This window comes from Melospiza melodia, chromosome 1 (assembly GCF_035770615.1).
Source record: "Melospiza melodia melodia isolate bMelMel2 chromosome 1, bMelMel2.pri, whole genome shotgun sequence".
Classification (NCBI taxonomy): domain Eukaryota; kingdom Metazoa; phylum Chordata; class Aves; order Passeriformes; family Passerellidae; genus Melospiza; species Melospiza melodia.
Genome location: NC_086194.1, coordinates 5,922,723 through 5,948,859, shown reverse-complemented (window position 1 = coordinate 5,948,859; position 26,137 = coordinate 5,922,723). Strand labels below are relative to the sequence as shown.

The window sequence follows — 26,137 nt, the reverse complement described above, 5'->3', positions numbered from 1 at the left end:
CTTGTGACCCCTGCAGTGAATACATCTGTACAGCAACGGGCCCCTCTCCAATCAGCCCTTAACTCCAGCTCACATTTTCTGGATAGATTAGATACCAAACCTGTTTTGCAAAAGACACAACATCCTTCACATTGCATCACTGCATGAGCATCTGTTACTGTAGAGCCTGGGTGTTGTTTCCTAGATGGGCAGGGAAGTGCCAAGTGAGCTCTCCCACCCCAGTCATTCCATTTCCAACATCCATTTATCCAAAAGGCAGGGAGCCGAAAAATGAAAATAAATGCCAGCAGAGCTCAGAGCCTCCCTGTCACCTCAGGACCCAGTCCTGTAAAATACTGATATTCTCTGTGAAGGGTTGAGTGCTCTTGTGCTTTGCTAAGCTTTTTCTGACAGCTGGGACAGCCTCAGCAGCCTGCAGAGCTGCTTTCCTTACAGAGAAAAAGGGGGCATCCTCTACTCATCTACTGAGGTCTTACAACTTTAGTTCAGATTTTTTTTTTTTAAGCAGATGCACAAATTTTCTTCCCCAGTTCCTTTAATACACACTTTTTTCTTTTTTATTTTTTTTTCCCCACAAAGCTAAATCCAGTAAAACTTCCCTATCTAAAGCATTTCTGCTGTTTACAGAATTGTCTCAGGACCAGTCATCCTTGTCCACAGAGACTAAAAGTGGGATTACCAAAGTCCTAAATGGAGGAAGATGTGAACATCCAAAAAAGCAGCAACAGTCTCAAAACTGTCAACAAAACAGATAATTCTCACACCAACCAGTTTCCCACATGTAGCTTGGCCCCTTCTCTCATGGGTGGTGTGAGAGTCTATTTGCAGAACTACAGGGAATGCCCAGATAGGTGAGGAAAAAAAATCAGTCCAAACTCCTGAAAGGAATAAAGCTGCTTGGCTCCAGAGGAAAAAACTGCTTCTCAATTTACTGATAATCTGACACCACAGCTGGGATCCATCACACTCACCTTTCTCTTTAGGAGATACCTTGGCTAATACATGTTATAACCACATTTGCTTTTTTTCCCCCCCACCAACATAACCTAGTTTTGGCACCTTGTTACTCTTGAGTGGGCTTTATCTCACCTAATATAAGACTTGGGTTAAAGTGAACAGAAAAAGGCACTTCCAAGGAGAGAGATTATTCTGGTCTGGTTTTGATCCCTAAAATTAAATTAAACCTGCCCAAACTGACTGTAGTAGTGACCTCCATCATTTTAAAGACTGTTGAAAGTGATGAGCTTCAATGCAGATGATCTATAAAAGAAAAGATAAATTCCCACTATCTCAAACTAGCAACCTGTCCAGATTGCTCTGCCTGTGTAGCAGCTATTTCCAAAAACACCATCTCATGGTGTTTCTCTGCAACAAAGATGCTGGCAATCTGCAAAAGGGCTGAAATCTGTTGATCATCTGCTCATATTTCCTGGGTGTTATTTGAACTGGATGCTAAAACCTTCTGGGAATTCCCTTTGGGCTGAAGGAACAACCCTCCTCAAGTAGCCCTAGAGAAGACCACAGGTCAGATGCAGAGACCAACGAGCAAGAGAAAACAGTTTCAAGATGGCAAGATTCACGGAATCATTTAAAAACCATAATTTTCCATCCACCAGACAGTGTCAGGTATTCAAAAGTCAAAAGAAATCAAGTTTAAAACTGTCCCTTCAAGAAAAGAAAGTCTCTGTCAAACTCAAGATTTAGGTATTTGCCTCCTGACAGCTCTGAAAAGAAAATCTCACCAGAAGGCACAAACCTTCCTGATGAGGCACTAGGCACACATTTCGCTGTGAATTAACTCTTTGTCTTCCCACCCTGCCAGGAATGCTGGGTCTGGGTTTCTCACCGTAGACTCCATGTGGTGTAAATAAATTACAGCAATCTCCAACAACATTTAGAAGGAAACAAGAGCGCGAATCACATACAAAAGTTATAAAGTACTCACCAGGTCGCCTGTCCCAGGCTTTTCCATAATAACTGGGGGGAGCAGTAACCCTGCAGGAGAAGTAGGGTCTGGGTGGAGTGCCCCGGTGCCTCCTCCTCCTCCTATCAGGGAAACCACACCATTGCAATCCACTGAGCTGTTCCTTTTGCCCGTCTGGGTGTAGTTGGGAGTAGTAGGGTGAGAACTATGGCTCACTTGACTCTGCACGCTTGGACGCCTCCCAGATCTTGGAATTAAGAGGGAGCCCCGGTGGCTTTCATTTTCCCCAGCGATGCTGATCTCATCATCGGCAAAATCTGTCTCGGAGCAAGTGTCTCTGCCACGGAGTCGGAAACTGAAAACGCTTCCGTGGCTCGTTCTGCGCTTCACCAAGTTTGCACTGGGACCATAACTAATGCCAAGGAGAGTCTGGAAACCCCCAGAGAGGAAAAAGGGGAAAGAGAAACAACATTTTGCAACACGTTTTTCAGGAGCGAGGAAGTTCTGGGGGAGAGCAGTGAGTTCCGTTTTAAACCAAGCGCTTCGGAGGAAGAGAGACTTAATTACAGGTATTCAGGCTCCTCAAAATTAAGAGGTTGGACAGTCATTCCTAGCCTTTGGGCATTTGTCTAACACTTGGCAGTTAAAGATGCACTGAAATAGGAAGGGTCAAGGTGGCATTCAGCTCACAGCGTGATACTTCCTTCGCTTCTACTCCCCCCCATGGGACAAGTGCCAGAGGAGCTGGGAAGGCAGCACAAGGAGTGGAAGACAGGAGCAGGGAAGGGGGATCCAGCTCCAATCTACTGCATTATCACACATCTTCATAACAGCTAGGGAAGGAACAGTGCAGTGGGAGAAGATAAAGAAATAGGGCAGGAAATGAACTGCAGGGAAAATGAGAAGAAGAGGGAAGAAGAAGAAGCAGAATACGACGGAAGAAGGTGATAAAAGAAACAGAAAAAAAAAACAAACCAAAAAAACAAACCAAGAGCAAGAAGAGGGATATGGTTTATTAGTTTGTAAAATGATTATCTCAATGCACATGGCTGCTTAAGGGCTGGGTAACCTCAGTACACAGCAATCTCCCTCACTTAAATATCAGCCTTGACGATCCACTCTGACGTCAGTCAGTGAGACTGCAACTCTGCCAGAGCATCAGCAAGATGTAGCCAAGGACTAAACACACCTAAAATCCGGCAGAGCAAAAAGGATCTTCAGAAAATGTGTGAGGAATTCAAGTCTATCCCTTTCTCTTCTCTCTAAAGAGGAAATTACTGGAGTAAGAGCATTTAGGCAGAACATATTTTTGAATTTATGCCTGCACAGAATTTCCAGCTTCTTCAGAACTTTTCCATGAGCCAAGTATCTATGAAGAGAGGTAAGATTGCCACAGCACCCACAAACCAGACAAATCAAATGAAGCCTGATTTCATTCTGTGCTGTAGCTAACACCACTGAGTTATGTAATGATGCTATTTAGTGACACTGGTACATGGAGTAGTACAAAACCCAGGCTCTTTCTAACTAAAAACAGCCCTTTTGGATTGCTACCAAATTTCAGCTGGTCAGAAATCCATGCCTGGGTTTCCATGGCACAGTCATTGAGACTGATTTCTGATGGCAACACACTTCCAGCTGCTAAGATAGCATCTGAATGATGACTCAGCCTTATTCCCTCCAACCATGCCAGACACAGCCTTGCAGAGAAGATTTACTATAAGCTTTGAAATGTGTCTCCCATGCTCCTCATGCATATATGACATCCAGGGGCGAAAAGTGAAAACAAGGAATATTAATCTGAGGAATGAACTGAAAATGCACAGCTCCAATCCACAGTGCTTCTGGCACGTGGTGTCCTGAAACCCATCCAGAATGAAGCTAAAGAGCAATTCTGGGTTAAGAAAAGGTGCAATTTGTTACACAACCCTCTTGACCAACGAGACAGCAACACAAACAATTGGATTAAAAAATCCATGTCATCTACAGAAATCCAGCTCTGGGTGAATTTTGTGAGCTGGGGAGTCATTAATTGGTCACATTTACTTACACCACTTACATGTTTTTTATGAGCTTTTTATGGCTGCCAAGTATCCCTAAATTCACTGACAACAAAATAGAAAAGGATTTAGCCCATTACATGGCTACTCAAAACAACAAAACAAACTGATTTAAACTTTTCCCTCAGTTAAACAAAGACAAATTATCTGGAGCTATTTATGATCCCCTGATACATACAGCATGGGCAGATTCATATTCATGCATGTCAGGAACATTTACGTAAAACCTTATTTAATAACACTGTCACTCTGTTTTTCTTCCCTGCAATAGAAAGTAGAAACAAGTGCCACAAAGTTTTGACTTGGAGGCAACTAGCAAAAGAATATAAAAATGTTAATAATGTCTTTGTATAATATTTAAAAAGCCCTCAGAGACAAGTTTCCTTCTTCTCTCCTACTCTCTTCTATTTTTAAGCCTTGCAGGTTTCCACTAAGATTTTTTTTATCTCTAGTAGGGATAGGATAGATATAATCAGATGAATGAAAAAAAATAAACCAGATCAAGGGTAATCTTGAGGCAAAAAAAAAAAAAAAGGAAACAAATTGAAAAAAACAGGCTTATAAAAATGTTTAATGGGCATTTTAAATTCATTTAAAAAATAAAGTGGTAATATGTTTCGTTCCACTGTTCTAGCACAGACTGTATGCTGTATCTGCAACGTTAATATCAATTAAGATATCAAATACCTGTTTCTTCTAAAAGTTTCAGTTTAAATTGCCTTGCTCAGAGCCTGGCCTGTCCAGGAAAGTACAGTGTGGAACAAGTGGTGTTTCAGACCATGGCTTACCATCCTCCTTTGACCATCATCATAGTCACACTTGGGATTCCTTTGGTCCTCCCCATACTCGTCTCCCCCCAAAGATTTCTTTTTCTTCCTCTTATTTCTTCTTTCTTTTGCACTTTTAGGTGACAGTTCCAATGAGCTGAGTGACATTGAATCAATTCCTTTAGCTGCTAGTGCCTAAATCAGAAGATTGCAGAAGGTATAAATATTGTTATTTCAGGATATCAGTGAAAACTACTGCAGCTAAGAAATTATTTTTCGTTTAAAATTTTAAGGTTGTATAGGGGAGATATTAAAAATTTTGGGAGATAAGGAATCATAAAACTTAAGATAAAAGGATGGTTTTTATGTGGAGCCCCCACACAAGACTGTTTGACATATCATGAAGGAACGGCCTGTGTGTACACGCCGTGCACACAGATCTGGACTTACACTCCTGGTGCCAGGCAAAGACAAATCTCAAGCTGGGGAACCTCAGATTAAAGCCCCCCTGGACCTCCAGCCCCCTTGGAGGGCTGGGCAGGAGGGCAGCCCAGCTGGCTGCTGGGATTTTCCCTGCCTGCACAGAGGGATGCCAGGAGCAGCAGGCAGCTCAGCTGGCGCGTTTCGGTAAACACTTATCCCCATCACAGCTGCGACCAGAGATGCAAAGAAAGAGCCATGGGCTTAACTGGAGATAAGGCGGCCTTTGCTGCGCCATGTGCTTCCATGCTGGGCTGGCTATCTGCTGGGATCTCTGCAGGAGCAGGCTGATAACACACCAGCTGCTGGGAGCCCTGCAGAAGCCCAATTCCAAAGCCTGAGCGTCAGAACCACAGCCCTGGGAGAAAATGAGCAGCCAGGAGGAAGGATTGATAGGAGCTAGGGGAGTTGGGGCTCTGTCACCAGCACAGGCAGGAGGAGTGAGGGGACTCTGGGCACCAGGATCAGGTTTGGAGGTGCTGGAAAACCACATCAGTGTCCTGGAGACCAGCCCAATGCAGAGCCCTCAGCTAAAACACCTGAAGAGAGTGAATTGCTAAAAAATGCCTCTCCCGGTTCCCCAGAACATGAGAAACAGATGAATCCTCAGTGCTATTGTCTGCAAGCCACTAGAATCAAACAGGCAATCATCTCTCCACTGCAAAATACTCCCTTCCTCCCACAGGCATCAGTCCAAGGAAGGTGAAGGCACTTAACAGCCGTGTAAAGAATCAATCATGTATTTCAAGGAGTAGCGGTGGCTCTATCAAGCTGAGAGCACAACAAAACTTAATTCCTGTGGGAAATATCTTTCATAATCAAGCTGCTTAGAGCAGAGAGGAGGAGGGCTCAGACACTGGTCTAGGTTGTTTTGGTTGGTTTGTTGTTTGGTTTTTTTTTTGAGTCAATTGATTTAATTGCTATGCTGAAGTGCTTTCTCTTCATAAAGATTTGGCAAGTCTTTTGGCGTTAAGCTCAGATTTAGGAATGTGTTAGACCAATTGTATAAATTGACTGATGGTCCCCAAGCAGGTCTATCAATTATATTTCTTCTCCCTTTATACTGCACATTATAAAAGCTGGCCTGAACCATTTTGGTTTTCCTTTTTGATTGCTGTCATATTTTGTTGATCTAGAAAATATTGCAGGTTGTGCTACTAAGCATGCTGCACTCAAACTGCAAAATAAGCTAATTTTTAGTTTCTTATAATTTTCTTACCTATTACTTGAATAGTTTCTGTGCTCAATACCTTTCTCAGATATTGAAAAAGGATTTAGAGTGAATTGTTCCTCCTGGCATGGAGGACCATAGATTCACAGTACAGCTTGTGTTGGAAGGGAGCTTAGAATATATCTAACCCTCCTGTCATGGGCAGGGACACTTCACCAGTTTCCTCAGTCCAGCCTGGGCTCAAGGACGTCCCCATGCCCTGCCTATCTGCCTGTTCTGTTTGGGTTCCTGTGGGTGCACCTTGTCCTGTTCCTCAGGCACTGCAGGGCAAAACTCACTGCAACAACTCCAGGGGCAGGAAGGGTGTGTGGGACCAGGCATACCTGGCAAGGAGATGTGATGTGATGGCTCAAGGAAAGCTTAGTTCATGAGGTCTGATATGAGAATTATGCAAAAGAGAGCTCTTGAGGCAAGAACTTAGTGGTACAGCGAGAAAGTCAAAACTAAAAATCGAGTAGCTCTGACTGGGGTGAGATATCTCAGCAGGACACCTGAAAGCTCCATGGTGCAGCCACCCAGTTCCCTTTCCTGAGCTTCTCCTTCCAAATGTCTACTTTGAGATGCCAGGAGTTGATTTGCAGAATTATTGGACTCCGTTAGTGAACATCACAGACCAAAATCACTCCACTCCTGAACATCCTTCCCATAAAACTAGGATAATACTCCAGGAATACTGCAAATACAAAGGAGCATTTTTGAAGCACATGGAGTCTGAGCAGTGGCAAGAGGCCCTGAAAAACCTTGGAGGATATTAGTCACTTCCTCTTCCAAGCAGCCTTTGACTGCCTGAGCTGGGAAGTCTGCTCGAGCTGCCCTAAGGCAACACAACAAATGATGAGAAAGCAAAGAGCTGCTCTCGAGTCATGTACTGTCCTCCCTTTGCACTGAACAGGGCACAGGGAAGATGAGAAATTGTTGGCTGAAGGAAAGACTCTATTTTAAAGTGTATAAACAAATGGGAAAAATTCAGATTTTCAGGGGCAACTTTGTTTTTTGACACATTATGCTTTCCGGGCTTAATGTTCCTTTTCTTTGTGTACACACAGGCTTAATTGAAATCAAAGCCTTCAAAATGAAATTCTTAAATATCTTTAATTATAGCTGGGGCTACTAAAGTTGACTGTTATTAGGAAGAGCTCAGCTGGAGTCAATACACATGAAAATTTGTACAAAATAGGTACGAGCTGGAGCTCAGCTTGTTCCCTTAGGTTATGGCAGAGTTACTCTGTTCAAAGTGGCTGTATATGGACTAAATTGCATTTACCTATTACTTAAACTATCAAAGAGGATCTTTAAAAGGACTTAAATGATTCATAAGCCACTACTAGCACTTTGTCAAGAGTGAATTGCATTTTCTATTTTCTTTCCAAGGATTTAAATGGGCTTTGGATTAGGCCCTGAAGCCATATGTACCCAAAAGAAAATTATGTATATTAGTTTATATTGTGTTTCAAGGATTTATTTCTCTGAACTACAGTGCTACGTGTTATTTCAGACTAATTTTCTTATTGTCTTCTTGTTCACAGCACCTAAAATGTTCTCTTCTGCTGTTTAATAAAAGCTGTCTACCCCACACAAACCACATGCAAATTAAATACTGTTATTAAGGCTATAAGGCTACATCCACCATTTGGCCTCCCTGGTTTGTTTAAATTTATGACATAGCATTAAATCCATACCCTTTGCATAATTTGCAGATCTTAACCTCAAGGTCTGCCTGTTTACTTTTCCAGGAATGAAGCTGTGGGTCCTTCAAAGAGATTAATCTGCACCTTTACCTTCGTTATCAAACAATTGGATATTTACAGCAGGTTGAGCAAGACAGTTAGGAAAACAATGTGTGCTAAAGGGGTGGTGGAAAGGGGTTCAGCTGGGGCTCTGGCTGAGCTACCAGCACATGCTGGTTTGTGCTCAAATGCAGATGTAGTTTTGCCATCATTAAAACATCTCACATGCCAAACTAGATTAATTTTCTCTGCTGGAATATGTGGCATGGTTAAACCAGCACAGTTCTGGATATTTAAACCCCAAATGGCCCCACTCCTAACAGGGAGAACTATAATTTTTCTTTCACAAAAAAAAAAAAAAATTGCAATAACTTCATCCAGTACAACAAACACTAAACTGCTTTCAAGCAAACTCTTACTTTGGTTATCACACAAATGTGAAATAAAGAGGATGTGAATCCCAAGGTAACATTTGTTCAAATCACCCAAGGCTAATCATGTCACATCGTTCACTGACCTCCTGCTCTTTCTTCAACATCTCCATGGCTTCCCGAAACTTTCTTTCTTTCTCCTCTGTTTCAGCAATAGTGGCTTGGTTCTGCTCCTCATATGCCATGGCCACAACAGCCAGAATCAGGTTGATCAGGTAAAATGAGCCCAGGAAGATGACCAGCATGAAAAAAAGCATGTAGATCTTCCCAGCAGATCTGAGAGTCTGTACGTGCAAAAGTAAAATTAACACTGCTTTACCATGTTTTGAAAAAGAAAAAACAAATAAAGAAAAGAAGAGGTTTCTTTTAAAATTAGATTTATAATATAATTGAATTCATCCTTTGTTAATAGTTCAAACAGAAAGCCTTTGATGAGAAATGACAACCACATACAAGGAAATAATCTCCTCACCAATAAATTTTTATACCTTAATCAAAAATTGTGTGCTTTGCAGTGAATTAATTTCTAAAAGAAAAATGCTTTCAATGCTTTCCTCCTGTATCAAATATCTCTGCTGGTTTTTTTTTTTTCAGAATAGATATTAGAGCCAGTTGCAGTGAAAAATTCCCCCACAGTTCAATCTGGTTTTATCTTGTGTGTAGAAACCATCCAAGTGGGATTCATGTTGGATCCCTTCAGATGTCTACAATCCAGGTCCTTTTTCAGGGAGAAAAATACATGTTTAGGGTGCAGCTCAACCAAAAATCACTGAGACATCTGTGTCAGGACAAGAACCAAACCTTGGGCTCTGTTGAATGTATCCCCTGGTTCTTCACCAGATTTATTGGCATAACTGGAATTTAGGGGGACAGCTTATGTGTAACGGATATGTCCCATGCTCAGAGAGATGACACTACTGACAGAAAACACTGTGTGATAGTATAAGGTCAAATAATGAAATGGAGTGATGTTCATCCTTATTTGCCGTGACAGTTTCTGTCTTCCAGAGTTGTACACGTAGCTCCTTGCCAAGCAAGGGAATGCAGCTGTTTAAAGAATCTTCAGTTTTGTTGTTTTATGTTTTCCTGAAGTGAAATTGCATAACTGGCTGTATGTGAAGCTGAAATCCCCCAAATCTTCAGCAATGTTTACCTCAGTACCTTCAGAGTGGTTCTGTCAAAGTTATTCCCTATTTCCATATGATCACCTTCCAGTTTTGGCAGGTTTGAGATGCAGCAGCAAATTGTCAGTGGCTTCAAGGACAGAGAATGTAATTCAGGAGCACAGTGGCATGTGTAGTTCTTTGGGGTTTGTACACATTTCAGGAAATGCATGCTGCAATGAGCATTCACTCAGAGACCACCTTGCATGTGAGTTGAGTGTCCATGATGAAGAGCTTGCAGCAGAGAGAACTGAAATGCATCACGTAGTTTTGCCATTTTCTGAATTTTTGTTCATCACCACACCTTGCAAAACCAGATATCACAAGAACACAGGTGCTTCTCTGGCCTTTTCTTGAGCCGGACTCAAAATATTAACTTGTGTTACACCATCCACCAAAAAATCACCAAGTGGTGATGCGATGATCTTCCTTAAGTGGTGAACTTCATTTAGACTCAGGTGAATTAGGGTCTTTCACTCAGTACCACTTTTTCTCAATTTCCCCAAACACCCAGTCTAATGTCTTTGGACATTACTCTTCTTAAGAAAATTATTAATTATTAGAACTGATCGTCCTTCTCCAGAACATCTGATAATCCTTCTCTAGAACATACACAAAGCACAGTTTACCTAATAACCAGCAATTCTTTTCTGTCTTTAACTGTCGTATATGCCGCTGTAACTAGATGATGTCTTTATTTTTATTTTTAACAGTGATAAAATGATCTCATACCTGTTGGTAAAGACGTTCCCAGTAATCTTGAGTCATAAGACGGAACAAGGAGAGAAAGGCCCAGCCAAAAGTATCAAAGCTTGTGTAACCATGGTCAGGATTTTCCCCAGCCTTCAGACATATATATCCCTCAGGGCACGTGCTGCAAAACATCAAATACAATCTGTGAGATGCATCTTAGATGGCTCTAACATGGAGAAACTGATTTCCAGGGAAACACATCCAGTGCCCTTGGTTAAGAGCGCAGGTCATCCACCTTCACTAAACAGGTGATGCTACTTCACAATATCCAAGGTCCTGGCAACCTTGTTTTTTCTTTGAAAGGATAAACAGCAAAACAAAAACCACAGCATGAGCTGCAATGGCAAATAATCACCTAGCATTTCACAAATTTTGAATAGACTGGAATTAGGTGCTTGTATATGATTTCTCCTGGCACTTATTCCTAATTAAGAATCAAAAGCCTGGTGTCTCCTGTTACAGCAGCAGGTAACACTGTGATGGTGAGCCTGCTCTTTTGGTAACACAGTCTGACACTGGCTGTGCTATGGGAGAAACTGCCTGATTGCTTCCTCTGCCTGACCTCAGTCACCCCAAAAGGATTAAATGTTTAATCTAAGAAACCCAGCCCTTTGTTCCACTCACCGCCACAGTCTGGGGTCATGACATCTTTTCTATTTCTGCCAGGAACTGCTTTCCTTGTGTGTCTTGTGGATTACTGTATTAAATGGCATGCAGATAGCATGAATTTTGCTGGCTCTCATTAACCTTTGAGGCTCCTTACAAGTAATTTTCTAGCCCCATATGCCAGAAGAGATAAAAAGTGCTCTCAGTGGTACCATGTAAGCACTGAACTGCATCATCAAGTGAAACACAAGGTGGAAGAGATACTGGGTTGTTCCAGCCTCTCTCTCAGAACAGATTAGTCAAAAGCCCCCAAAACTCTTGCACATCAGAAGCCACTCTCCAAAAAATAAGGTATAACCCATTAGAAACTGAAGATATAGAAATATGCAAAGGCTTTCTTCTGCATGTATCCTAGGAAGAGAATATGAGATCAAGTGCCCTGGAGCCTTTTGGTATTTGGGAATTTTTTAGGTGAGAACCATCTAATATTTGGAGAAGCAGATCTCAGCAGAATGTGCAGCTAGACCAGCTCTCCCTGTTCTCCTAATCCTTCAGATAGGAATAAACCTGGTACAATTCCCTGCAAATTCCAGCTGCCACAACGGGATGGTTGGAACATGAGGGATTTTGGACATGTCACCAGTCATGTAGATTGTGTAGCTTTAAGCTTCATTTTCTCCCAGAAAAATATCTTAAGAGTTGCTCAATCACTGCTACTTTTCAACCAAAGCAGAATATTGACAGAAATTGAAATGCAAAGCAGAAACACAAATAAAGCAAACTAATTTTTAGGATTCCAGGAAAAAAAATTGATCTCCGAGAAAGCAGAGTGTGTGTCAGTGTGAAAAGCAGTTTCCTTTTTCTTTAAAAACTACAATTTTTGTACAGATATAAAATAAATTTTACAGCACAGGATAACAACCTCTATTGCATGTCAAAATGAGAATATGTTTTTATACAAATCTATGCTGTCTGCCACCACCATTAGACATTCAACAGCACTTTTAGAATCTTAATTTAATATCAGTAGTGAATCACAAATTTTAAAGTAAGTCTGCTTTGAATGCCGATAAAAGGAGTGCTGAAGCATTACAAAATGTGTGCAGATCCTTGTTTACAGTAGTTTTCAGAAAAAGCAATAAAAAATGAACAGCTGATGTTTAGTGAATTAAATGTTACACACAAGTGGGGGTATAAGAAGTGATTCTGTCACCTTGGGTAGAGCCAAGTTAGCTTATACCAGTTGAGAATTCAGATAATAACAATTATATCTCACAAAGAAAGAAAAAGAGTCACTCCTAATTTTTTCCCTGCCAGTCTAGAAATGCCTCCTTCTAGATCCTTCCTACTTTGACTACCTATTTTTTTCCTAATAAGAGCCACATTTCAATAAAAAATACAGTAACATCAGTGAGTTAGAAGATAATTAAAATGCAGAAATCTTGTATTTTTCCCCCTAAAACATGCAGATGCAACAATGAATGTCTCTTGTATACCCATGTCCTTTTTTGAGGCAGAATTTTCACTAAACCTCCTCTCTCCCAAAGGCAGCATGTGCTGTCACTCTGCTGCAGAGACGCGAGATTTCTGCCTCTGATCTGCTGCAGCAAAGAGCCTTCAGTGCCCGTGATGTGCCACTCAGCTGCTCAGGAGCTCTGAGAAATGGATTCTCCAGGCTCCTGAGGAGGAAATTCCCTTTGCTGGCTGCAAGACATCCTGTCTACACAAGACATGAACGTTTCTGTGAGGCTGATTATTTCTGCCATGGGAAAATTGCTTCTCTCACACACTGGGTGTGGTTGGAAACTTTGGGATCATGTCCAGAGGTGCAGAATCCTTTCCTTCATCTCTCCCTAAAGAGAAATCCTGAGTGCCTCCATTGATCTGGTCTCATTGTTCTTATTTTAACATTATTACTAATGGCCAAAACAACCCAATGCAGCTGAGAGAAACTTTGCTGGTGGTTACTTTAATGGTGGACTTTAGCCTAGGCAGGGAAGTCATTAAGAAATTAGGCTTCTCCTAGAATAAGTTACCTAAAATCTTAGGCAAAAGGTAAATTTTACCATTAATATAAATTATTGAGAAGGATGAGATTTTCCTCTGAATCTCAATTAGTAGGGAGAATTCCCTCTTAATCTCTTCACCCTTTTGAACAAGAGCATGGGAGAAAGGGGACATTAGGAACCTTGGGATGAATTTTCATAGGAATTTCTGAGCACGTGTTAGAGGATAAAAAGTCACTCAGGTTCACTGCCAATGCTGCTTTCTAGGGAAACTTTTGTTGAGGAAGAATATTTTCAAGCAAGTGCTCAAAGCATTTTACTTTGCTTGGGAATCTGCGGGACATGGAGATGTAACCCCTCTGACCGTGAAAGTGAGCAGTGGTACCTCAGAGGAATATTTTATGTTTATAATACAATTAGTATTATACACAAAGGATACATTTTTAAAATTTTTTATTTTGTCCTTATGGGTCATTTCCCACTGTCTGACCCCACAGTGAAAGGTTTAACCCCAGCTGGAGCCAAACCCCAGAGAGCTGCTCACCCAGCCCAACCCAAATGGGATGGGGGACAAAATTGGATGAGTAACAGTGAGAAATCTCATGTGCTGAGATAAAGACAGCTTCATAGGGCAGAAAAAGGAAGAAAATAACAGCAATATGAATGATTACAATAATAAAAGCATTGAGCTACACAAGTGATGCTCAGTGCAACTGCTCACCCCTTGTCAGTTCCCAAGCAGGGTCCCCCCAGCCAGGTTTCCCCCAGTGTTTATGCACTGAGTGTAGGGTCTGGAACGTCCCTCTGCCCAGCTGGGCTCAGCTGTCCTGGCTGTGTCCCCCCAGCCCCTTGTGCCCCCCCAGCCTCCCCACTGGCAGAGCACGAGGAGCTGAGAAGTCTTTCACTAAGCAGAAGCACTTCTTAGCAACAACTGAAAACACCAGCGTGTTACCAACATCGTTCTGATCCTAAACCCAAAACACAGCACTGTAGCAGCCATGAGGAAGGAATTAACTCCATCCCAGCTGAAACCTAGAAAACACACTTCTCTAATTTTTTTTTCAGCTTTAAGAGCATTCAAACAAGGTGCTGCAGCATGAAAAGCATGAACCCCAGCCCAAAAATGCTGTTAATGTTAGCTTACACCCTTATTATGGCAACCAGACCCTTGAGACAGAATTTCCTACATGTCAACTCCATATTCCTCCTCACCCTCTTTCGTGGCCAACAGAGAGATAACCCACAGGGTATGGGAATGTGTTAAAAACACTGAGAGGAAAACAAAATGCTGCTTCCCAGAAAAACACTGCAGAAATTTAAGTGCAAGGCTCTCACATGAGAATATTATTCTGCAACTGACACCATTTCCTCTGAGGATTTTTTTAAGGAGCCTCAAGATTTTACTGAACCTTCCTCCATGTATGACATTAAGCTTACCCCCTCTGAAATTTTTAGCAAACTCTTCAGCTTCTTTTACCTCAGGATAGCATTTGAGACGTTTGTACTCTCCTCTGATGCACAGGGCTGGGCAACAAAAACAAGCTACATAAATATACCATCCTCCACAGGAGTGTCACAGGATGCTGTTCAATTGATCACAATAAAATTATTGTCATTGATTCAGAAAAGTTAAAAGCAGCAGCCTACCTACCTATCCATCAGGCTGTAATCACCACTGCAAGCTGGCATTGGTACAGGAAATTAAAGGACATAAGAAACAGCTTTGGTTTAAACAACACAGGCTGGGAATGCCAGAGAGCTGTAGCTGAGGGGCATAATTACAAAATGCTCTGTCTCAAGAGTTTAATCTAGGCAAGCCAAGCAACCTGCTGATCCAGGCTACAGTGGCCAATAGGGCTGGGCAATAAAGGAAGATTTGTAAAACATCCGTGCCCTGGATTGTAACATCCAGAGCCTGAAAATGCAGGCAGGGTTTTCCATGTGCTACCAGGAGCCAACACCAGTGACATCTGTGAGGTGGGGGCAGCACTTTCCTTGGGTTCAGGTTGCAAAGGGACACTCTGGCTTGCTCACTGCAGAAACAGTGAAGCACATACCACAGACACAGCAAAAATTAAAAAAAACCAAACTCCTATTTTGGTAAGAGTCTCTTCATCTTCCTGTTTAAGTCACACCTTAAGCCCAAGAATGCAGAAATCAAGCTGAAAAGTTTATAGTTGATGTCTTTCACACGTAGATAATTCCTGGGGAGGGGGAATCACCCTGTGGTTGAAAATGGAACCCCCAAGGTGGGGTTTGAAAGCCTTTGAAGGACAGGCAATGCCCATGGCCTCCATGGCTGGTTGATGTGCACAGCAGAATCTTCCTCAACCTGCCTCATCCTGCTGAAGTCCAGAGACCACAAAAGAGAGGCTTATATTTCCTTTGGACCACACACCTGATTATTTTTCCCTGCACTTTCCATATTTTCTCCTTTTCCTGAGGGAGGAGACAGCAGTCAAAATAGAAGATCATGCTGTGGCTTAGAGATCCTTAGACTAACATTTGCTCTTACCCAAAAAAATGAAACTACCCATTCTAAAATAGGAAAATATTACAAAAAAATGAATGTTGTAAGGGTAACTGGGCATGTAGGAGAAAGGGGCCAAAAGCCAGCAGCACTTCAGCCAAAGCCATTGATGTCAGTGGGTGCTTGATGTGCTTGAAAGTCACAGGTTTTTCTCCTTCCCCTGCTCTTTCTTCTTTTGTAATATTAAAGACTAATCATGATTAGAATGTCTGACTTACAATTCCCCACTAATTACTATCTAAAAGCCAAAATCTGACTTGAAGTGCCATGCTTTGTCTTGGATAGGTCCAACCAGGAGCTCCCAGCAGCCCTCACTCCAGGCATCCAAATGGACAGAGAGAATTTGAATGACATTTTTAAAAGCAAGGGAAGGGGTGACAATTGTCTGAAATGATGGAAGTGCAAGCAAATTGGACCATGTGCTGCAGGGAAAAGGGAAAAAAGATAGGATGATGACAAAGAAGAGAAGAAACGCTCAGAGTAAAGATCGACATCAACCAAGAGTTGAAACTGGAGCAGAAAAGAGAAGGAGGTGCCCATGAGCAGGCTTGCTCACAGGCTCAGAGCTGACCTGTGCATGGTGCAGACTGGAATCCAGGAAAGGTTTCAGCCTGTCCCACTGGCTGCTGGCTCAGGCAGATGGAGAGGCCCTGGGTTCAGCCCACGACATGCAAGCACAGAGGGGCACGACTCCCCCTCCTGCCTTCCTGCCTCCCTCGGGCTCCACTCTGCTGCCAGGCAAGCAAGATCCTATTTCTTGTGACTCAATCCAGTGGCCAGACAGCAGAGCTTCTGTCTAACCCACCAAACAAAATGTAGGGCAGGCAATAATTTATCATCATAAACATAATAGTGGATTAGTGCCTAATGAAGGCTGTAGCCTCTAGTAAGTCTGCTCCTCTCATGTGGCTGATGAGCTTATTACAGCTTTGACTAAGAGGTAATATTACCCCTCCTTAAGAATTGAGTGGATTTGGATTTAATCCCTACTGCTGCTGTTTGACCAGAGACGTGATCTTCCAAATACACCACTGATCCCTAGGAATGGGGACTGTTGTTATTGTTCCTGAACCTGTATTTCTCCTCAAGTCATGCCCATGGTAGCACTTTTGAGGTGTCACACTTGCTTTTTGTTTGTTGAGGTTTTCTCACCATGAGCAGACCATCCTCACTCTCCTGTCACTGTAACCAGCTCAGAATAAATGGAAAAGCTTATGTGATTTACATCAGGATCTAGGTAAATACATTTAAGGTGTGCTGCTGGGCCTGAAGGTTTGAAACAGATTCACTAGTATTGCTTGATAATCTGGGATGTAATTACCTTTTTAGCTCTAGTAGTTTAACCAACACAGTTATTGACAAAACACCTTTGTTTTGGTAACATTTGGAAGAGCACACATTTGGAAATTGTGTTCCATTCTTCACTCAAGCAGCCTTCACAGGCTTTCCCATCTGTGAGCCCAGCCACATCAGGCTGCATTTGGTGAGGGTAATGCACGCACCAATCCATCAGGCACATGCCAAAGCTCCCACTATCCCATTTCCTAGAATGGACCCATTCTGCAGCAAGTCAAACACTGAGAGACCATGACCTGCCTGACAAAGTTGGGTAGTCCTACATAACTTCCAACCAGGACTTTCTCCTGAACTGAAGATTTTCTCTCGTCCCCAAAAGTTGCTTCTTATTTCTCTTGTACTCTGTTCCTTGTAAGCACAAAACAAATTCTTGCAGTACATCAAGGGGGGAAATGCAGTCAAATAAACAAAATGAAAAGTAACAAAAAAGTTCAGTCTGATTAAATGAAGAAAATTCAAATTTCAGGTGTTGCTGTTACTTCCCCGGAGTGTCTATGTGCAACATCTCTGCCCCACTCATCCATGGACTGCACCTCTGAAATGCCAAACCTCCAAGCCAAGAGAGCTCTTCTCACCCTATTTGTCCAGCATCCAGCACAAAGTGGCCTGAATCTAGGACTTTCTTGTAGAAAACAATAACAACAACAACAGCAATAATAATAATAATAACAACACAGATATGAGTTAAGGCATCTTAGAGCTGCAATGGTCTAATTGCCAGCAGCAGAATAACAGGGTCAGCTGTGTGCACCTTGCCCTGGTGCAGCTCCCCAGTTTCTGGTGCAGCTGGGGCTGTGTGCTGGATGCTGTTTGACATGTTCTGGCTCTTTGACATTTTTCCAGGCTCTGCCCTGCCAAGTTCTGGGCGAGAGCTGCAGCAGCACTGGTGGAAGCAGCCGATAGCAGAAGAAACAAGCACGGAGCGTGTTTCTTCTCTACCCTTCAGGGGTGTGATAAGCCTTTACAAGGGGCTTTAAATCACTGCCTGGAGGATGCATAGAGGCAAAGGAATGTTACTACAGCTCAGAGAGATCAAAGTGCTGCATCACTGTACGTGTAGTGAGCACGCTGACAGGAGGGTGATGGGGAGAAACTGCCACAAAAACTCTGCTTTTGGTGCTCATGGAGACCATGAAAACAGGCATCTGCTGCAATTTTACATGGGGGTATTAATTACCTTAGTAAAATGCCACAACACAGAAGAAAACAAACGTTTGTTTTGTTGTTGGTTTGGTGTTTTTTTTTTTCTGATAATGCCTTAGAAAGGGTTAGGACTGACACAAACACTTTGAGGAGCACCACAACACGTGGTCATTCCTTCATCCCTGATATGCAATGAGCTCAGTGACAGAATTCACCAAACCACAGAGAATCTTGCCCCATAGTGTACACTATTTTAATGTATCCTGTTAAGAAAAATCAAGGTCATAGTAAGAATAAAGGTAGCTAAAGTTTCTATAGCAACAATTACTAGGATGCAGTTGCCAAAGGTGCTTTCTTGTTGTTCCTGAAGTAGATTTACTGGCTGCTTTTTCCTTCCTGTTCTCTAGTATTTTTGGTAATATCAGTACAGACATGATGCTAATGTGCTTTCATTGTCAGGATGATTTTGTAGACTATTCCTGCCCATAAGCTGAATACACAGGACATATCATGTGTAAGGGAAAAAAAATTAAGCAGTCTGATCCAAAGAGGGTACAACTGACTTAAAACATGCACATTTTTCTGAAAAGCTAGCTCCTTGTTGTAATTGCAAATGGAAAAGTGAAAAGAAAGAATTTAAGTTTCTCTTTTGTGTCTGTTTGTTTACTTTGTACATTGACAGCATCTTGTCTCTTTCTCCTAATGGACAAATTTCCTTGCTGCTTCTATTGCTCAGCCAAACCTTCAGGCAGGAGGGGAAATAAAAACAGCAGCCAAAGCACAGCAGACAAACATCCCTGCGAAATTCCAGCAGGATGAAAATGCTTTAGAGCTGAAATGCATCTTCCTTTCTCACAGAGAGAGAATTCCACACTGCTGCAGCCGCCATAAAAGCTGGAATTGCATGGGAGGGTTGGTGTGGCCTGACAGGGATGTGCTCCACACTGGGAACCTGCTCTGGTGGTGGTGTGCTCCAGCAGGATGCATCCTTGGATCTGGAGGTGGGACCAGGAGGGCAGACATATAGGATGTGTGTGTGTATATTTATATATATATATATTTTTTTTTTTTTTTATATGAAGTATGTGGTGGTGCCAACTGTTACCTGCTGCTCTGCAGCCCTCACAAATCATCCTCTACTTGCTGCCAGGACTTGACTTCACTAAGGAAACACCATTTTCCAACTTCTGCTCCCACCTAAGATCTCTCAGTTATTTGATCATTGTACTGGATCTTTACTGCACTTTCCTTGAGGCTGAAACAAGGTGTTCAACATTGGATAGGTACTGGGGATTAAATTGAGAAGCAAATTTATAGAATTTGTAATCCTTTTTAAAAATCAGACTATCTGAGCTTTCTCCATTTATTTTAAACAAATAAAATAGAAGATGCTGAAATTGCAAAGAGAAACAATTTGTGTATATCCCAGTGCAGCAACATCCAAATGAACTACTAAATTTAACCTCCAAATGCATCTAAAACCATCAACAACTGCAAATGCACCACTTTCTTTTGGGTTTTTTTGGTTTTTTGTTTTTGTTAAGAGAGCCTTACTGTTAGCACTGCTCCCAGTCTGACCAATCTGTCACACAGAGCAAATAATTTTTCTATCAGTGCAGTTTTCTGAATGTGCTTGTTGTGAAACACCAAGCAGGTGTCATTTGGAGCCAGAGAATATCTTTGATCACAATCATTTGATTTTCTCTCTCCTCCAAAAGTTACTTCTTGTTTCTATTGTACTCTGTTCCTTGTAAGCACAAAACAAGTTCTTGCAGTACACCAAGGGGGAAAATGCAGTTGGATAAACAAAATGAAAAGCAGCAAAAAAGTTCAGTTTGATTAAAGGAAGAAAAGTCAGATTTCAGTTTTCAAGAAGGTTTCTGAGCCATCACATGGGAAAAAAACCCACAGACAGATTAGCCCTTGTGCACCTAAGAAATTTGCCATCTCCCTGACATTCCTACCATGTCTCTGCAGTATAGTTTTTAAAGTAGATTCTTGAGGTTGCTTGAGCATATCTAGAAATGCAAATAAATGGGTTTTTTCCTGCTTCCCTGCCAGGTCAAGTACTAGAGACATGTTTGCTGCAGCTGAGTGACATGCATCTATTCAAATCCCTTCTGAACTGGAATCAATATTACCTAGATCCATTACCTCCTGCTTTATTGGCAGCTTGGGTGCTTGTTCAGAAAACAGTCCCTCCCAGTAATGTAATAAAGCCCCCACCTTGGAGATAATTAGATTGCCTGTGATATAGAATCCACTGATGATCATTTCCCTGCTGATTTTGGCTTGCTACTCCAGCTCAGGTTGCAGTCTCCATCACTACACACTCTTACATTAGACCACTTGAGCCTCATCACCTAACAATTGCCAGAGCAGATTTATTTGGATTTCTTTTTTAACTCTTCCATAATAACAGCGACCAGACAAACCTCAGAGTGTCATTAACATGCTTTTAAAAATGCACTGAAATGGCTTCTTCAATTACCTCAAGATTTAATATCCTGGCCACAACACAGATATCCCTCACTCTAACAACAAATCCTTCCAGGAGAGAACACACGACACCACCCTACCCTGAATTTCCTTTGGGTCCTCAGTGTGTCCCAGAGGCTGATGGATTCAAGCTGTGAGCAAAAGCACACTCCACAAATGCTGAGAACACTCGGACATGGCCTTGCCACCTCTCTTTCCTTACCACACCTTCCTGATGCCCTGATGGGTTCCCAACCCAAGAGTTATGAATGTCATTACTAATAAATGAGGGAACCACAACCTCATGCATTTAACTTCCTCTGAAGTCCCCTCCCTTGTTCCTGTGGTGCAGAAGGTCCCAAGCATGCAGATTTTGGTTTACTGTTGACCACTCTTGCTCTTGGCTTCAATCATTGAAGGGTGAGAGAAAACAAATCCCCTTAGGTACGTCAGCCTGTAAATGATGCTCTGCCTGTCCCAACAGGTGGGAATACATGACTTTGCACATCCCCTGGGGCCTGAGGATCATCTTTCTAATTATCTTCCTGCCTTTAAACAACAGCAGTGGATGACTGGCAGCAACTCTGTGCGATGTGTAGCAGATGAGACAACACTTGGTAATTCTGAGCTAAAAAAACCCAGTGTAAGTAGGAATATTTATTACCCATTTTTAGGCATTTAAACCTTACCCAGTGGTATTAAATACTTAACTAAAACAGCAAAGGACTGAAGAAGAAAGAAACAAGGCATAAAGGGAGAGTTGCTGTCCCTTGATGTCACATTGACAGTTTTGATGTATTTATCAAAACAAGTACAAGAACACTCAGTTTGAAGGTGTCATTTTTGTTCTGTTATACCCAAGAACTGCAAGTTCTCCCCTGGCTGTTTCAGGCTGTAATTTTCTTGTGGGTACAGTGCCTCCACCAGAGGTTTTCTCCAACCATGGATTTTGCTGACACCAAATTTATTAACTTTAACAGGAAGGAAAGAGGGTGGGTTTGCTCATTTGCCTTGCTACAAACTAACCCTTAAATCCATACAGGCTGCCAATATAGAAATACTCCATGGATATTGGATTGGTGTGTAACTTCCCACCAGTTGAACAATTCCAAAGCAGTAGCAATCAACCCTTTCAGCACTGCCCATGAGCAGCAGCTTCCCACCACCACAGCTCAGGTCACCAGTGAGAACAATGAATATTCCATCACACACAAAATATTGTTGCTGTGCAGAGCACTTGTTGTTTCCCAATATTGGTTTGCAAAGGCTGAGGTTCACCAGCACAATGGAGGTTGCCAGATCCTGGGATTCCCGGGAAACATCCCAATAGCCTTGGAGTTCTGCCTGAGCCTGGATAAACACAATGTATTACAATCAACAAAGGCCCTAATTAATGGATGCTGACATTGTACCTCCCGAGGAACAAACAAAGGGGAAAGCATGGCGCTCTGCCCAAGCATCTTGGAGTCTAACTCAGGCTGGCAATACACATCAGACACACCAGGCCTGCAGAGGGAAGGCTGACACTGAGCTTTGAGCTTTCTCTTTGTCTCATGTCAATACAGATACAGGCAGCGGCAGCGGAAAGCAAAACATCTCTCCCCAGCACCTGAGGGCTTTTCTTGCCTTTTTGTCCACAAGCAAGTTCAGATTTCATCTTCCCTTCATCTCCCTGCACACACATGCCTTTTTTTTTTTTCCTCATTAAATTGCTCCTAAATGAAACCTTTTATTTCTTTTTGCATTCTTCCAGATTTGGTTCTACCAGCTCAGAACATCTTCCTCCAGAAGCAGATCATCTCACCTCCTCTCCTCCTCTCTTGGCCTAAGACACCCACCTCCCTGGTTCAAATGCTCTCACATATTTGGCTCAAAAGCTCCTCTGTCCCACTACTCCAAGGTATTTTCCTCCTCTTTATACAACTCCCAACAGCCTGCAATCTTTGCATGGCTTATAATTTCCTCTGACCACAGAAGATCCCATCTCCTTCCATCCTGTCTGAAGTCTTCCACTTCCATCAAGATCATGAGAAGCTGTCAGATAAAATCACGAGCTCTGACAGTGCACTTGTACCCTGGGGATGGGATTCAGGAGGAACCATGGGCATCTAAAGATGGCAGGGATATGAATAAAGTCCTTTATGCAGAGGATGTTAGTATACCCCTGATCTCTTCACTGTCTATACAACGAGAAAATACATGTAGTCCATAATCAAATCAAGTGCAAATGTAGATCACAATTCAACCCTGAGTACCTCCCCACTTCCAAAGCATGCTATTTTTGGGGCATTTGTTGATTTGTTTATCTTCCTTTGCCAAAAGCCAGGAATTCATCATCAGTTTCAATCCCTCCAGGTGTTCTGTTTCATTTCCATTAAAATACTCTCCACTCAGCCAAAATTTTACTTAGTTTTCACTATTTTTTTACTGAGAAATTCAAATGTATTGAAAAAGAACTGTAATAAGGCCCCTAAAGATTTTAAACCTGAGTAAGTGACACATAGAAACTTCTCCTCCCTGCAGTTGAGAAAATTGTATTACTATGCACAATATTGTCATTATACTCTCTACTATTATGCCTAGACCTAAGGAAGTTGAAAGAGCTACTTCATGCTGGTGAAAAGTGGACAGAACTAGAGGAAAAATGTAGTAATAATAATAATAGTAATAATAATAATAATAATGAAGGCAAAAAAATCAGACCAGAATTGAAGATATTTTTCAAGTACTTACCCAGCATCACTGCTGTTGCCACACAGTAATACATCTTCTGTACCGTTTTTTATGAAATAGTTCACTGCAACAGAAATAGAGAAATGGCTTTTTAATAAACACATTCTGGGAATGATAGCATTCAAAAATATCATCCACCAACCAGCATATTCAATTGGGACAGCAACTGAGAGATGAATGGCATGCTTTTGCTTTGTTTTGCTACTTTTAATTTCTATGAATTGAAAAAATAAATATATGTTTTCAAATCTCTGCAAGTGCTTGCTGTTTGTGTTCCAAAACAGACCTGTTGAAGAAGGTGATGAAGGGCTGTGGGCAATGTTTTTAGGAAATTCTACTCAGCCATGTCTCTCTCTTCAAACCAAGAACATTGTTACTAAATTCTGTAAATGTAATGAAACCAAACCATATGCTAGCCTGTAACTTTTAGTCTCTGCATTGATGAGACACGTATTAATTGAAGTTTGTGGCAGAAATTACTGACTCATAGGTTAAAAACGTAACCAGCTCTAACTCAGAATGTAACAATATTAACAAAGCAGCCCACTCCCTCAGTCTGGTGGATTCTGCTCAGCATAGGAAATGCACAGCACAAAGCAAAAGAAATAAAGATACACCCTGTTAAAGACCAAACAAACAAGGAAGTATTCACAAAGACAAATATTTATCACTGTAGTCATCTGTAATGGCAATGGAGAGAGACAGAAACTTCTCAAGGGAGCCTCAGAAGAGCAAGCTAAATTTAAGCGCTGTGGATCATTCCCAGGTTGACTCTCAATAAGGCTTAAGGAAATTAGCATCTCCAGGCTAATGAGAGACTTTGCATACACACTTCTTCTTCTCTCCCCAGCCAACCAAGTCTAACATGCAGAGTAACAGAACAGGAGGCCAATTTCTTCTCAAAAGGAAAGGCACAGTCAGTGTTCTGGAAGGAGCGCGAAGAAAAGATGTTCTAAGGAGCATTTCTAAAACCTGGCTGGTGGCAGGGAAGAACAGATAAAAGCATTGCTCTAGAAACATAAGAAATGCAAAACGGAGGTGTGCAGCTCACTGAGGAGGGGTAACTAATCTGGTGTGCTTTGCTGCAGCAGAGAGGACGTGATCCCTCTTGGCCAAGGGATGATGGTGGCAGCCTTGCCTGGTGAGGCTCTGTGAGCAGAGGGGCCTCTGCAGATGCTGCTCACAAGAGGTTCCCCATTCCAGGCCAACCCTCTGCTGTGAAATGTTTTAAAAATCAAGAGTGACAGCTTATCCAGGCGGGCTATGCAGGGAATGCTCAGTGGCTCAAGCACTGAACAGATGTGCTGTGGCTTTCTCGGTAAGCTGCGAGCAGTGGAAAAGCCCTGCTCTGCTGCATGCCAAGAGGGAATTACTGCCCAGGAGCTTGTGGTTACAGGGGCACGTGATGGCGTTCACAAGTTAGCAGATCACACATCCTGCTCACACTGGATGCTTTTCCACTTTGTCTGGTCATGTGGGATTTCTACAGAAACACCTGGTGTGACAGGAGCACTTGGGACTGGGTATGGTTGAGGACTGGTGATCAATCACCACAAAACAGGGAAAGATGCCACATCTGCATCACCTTTCACCCTCCAGCTCTGCTGGGCAAGGACTTGTGCTTTTCTCAGGACAGGTGGCATCTTATTTGGGATGCACAGAGTCAGTGACACAAACACACCAGACCACTTTTCTCTGAGCTAGATGCTCTTCAAGGTCCTATCCAACACAAACCATTCTATGATTCCAGGTTTGATTGAAATCCTGGAGCACAGCGTTGGTTGAAAACCAAACCAACACCTCCTGGTCAGCCAAATCAGAAGATAAGAAAAGAACGTGGGCACAGAATTAGGGAGGACAAGAATTCTCTGCGTGCAAACAAGAAATCTGAAATCTCGAAAACGCAAAATTCTGTTGTCTGCTCTTGACTTAAGCGTTTACATTTCTAAACCAAGCAGCAAGGCAGGTGCCAAAGAGCCCCATGGGATGCAGGCTGAGGAATTGGTGAGTAGGTGCTGCAGGGAGGGCACACCTGCGCCATGGGGTCTGTGCAGGGAGTGCCACAGCCACTGTGACAAACCTGGGGCTGAGGAAGAGGCGAGCTCCTGATCCCCCACTGATAAACTAAAGGGGGATTAGAGCTCTGCACCCAAGGAGACAAATTGCTGTGTTATCAAAAATGTGCACAACAATCAATCTTTGCTTCAAAGCCCGTTGGTTTGGGTTTCAATCAAGCCTGCTGGGCAATCAGAGAGCTGCAAGAAGCAAACAGGCATCACTCTTGCTTTAAAGAATGAACACCCTTGGTACCACATTAACCCATGGCCTCAGCTTCCCGTCAGTTCCCAACTCTAACCTGGGCAAAGAACTAGGAACTCCTTTTTCATGCAGAGCAGGATTTTCTCTCTGAAAACTGCTCAAACTGAGCAATGCTACATGAAAACACAATGATTTTCCATTGCTTTGGAAGATTGCAATTAATTTTTGTTTGTTTTTCACTGAAAAATATCAGCTTGTGAGTGGGGGAAAAATAGGAAAACAAATAAGGAAAATAAAACTGAAAACCTCTATTGTAGGTGCTTCCTTATGGGTTTTTCCTTAATTTTTGAAGTGAAATTAAGCCAAAACCATTATATTTGTAGCACCTCTGTGTGTGTACATAAACTTTATGCAACATGCCATTCTTTCCAAAGGTAATGCTAATTTCTTTTTTTTACCAGCTTTACTAAAATGTTGGTGTCAAAATCAT

At 42.2% G+C, this 26,137-nt stretch overlaps 1 protein-coding gene across 4 annotated transcripts in view; it reads right to left on the bottom strand.

Annotated features, from left to right (window-relative positions):
• LOC134430394 (sodium channel protein type 5 subunit alpha-like) overlaps positions 1-26,137 on the bottom strand; it is a 218,808-nt gene that overhangs the window by 116,621 nt on the left and 76,050 nt on the right. For 3 of the 4 annotated variants that reach the window (XM_063178066.1, XM_063178152.1, XM_063178232.1), the window contains exons 8-12: positions 23,389-23,452; positions 10,516-10,657; positions 8,707-8,904; positions 4,773-4,946; positions 1,946-2,353 (exon numbers count right to left, since the gene is read on the bottom strand). In XM_063178066.1, coding sequence (XP_063034136.1) covers positions 1,946-2,353; positions 4,773-4,946; positions 8,707-8,904; positions 10,516-10,657; positions 23,389-23,452 — 986 coding nt within the window. The remainder of the gene's footprint in view (positions 1-1,945; positions 2,354-4,772; positions 4,947-8,706; positions 8,905-10,515; positions 10,658-23,388; positions 23,453-26,137) is intronic. The other variant, XM_063178312.1, reaches the window with a different exon arrangement.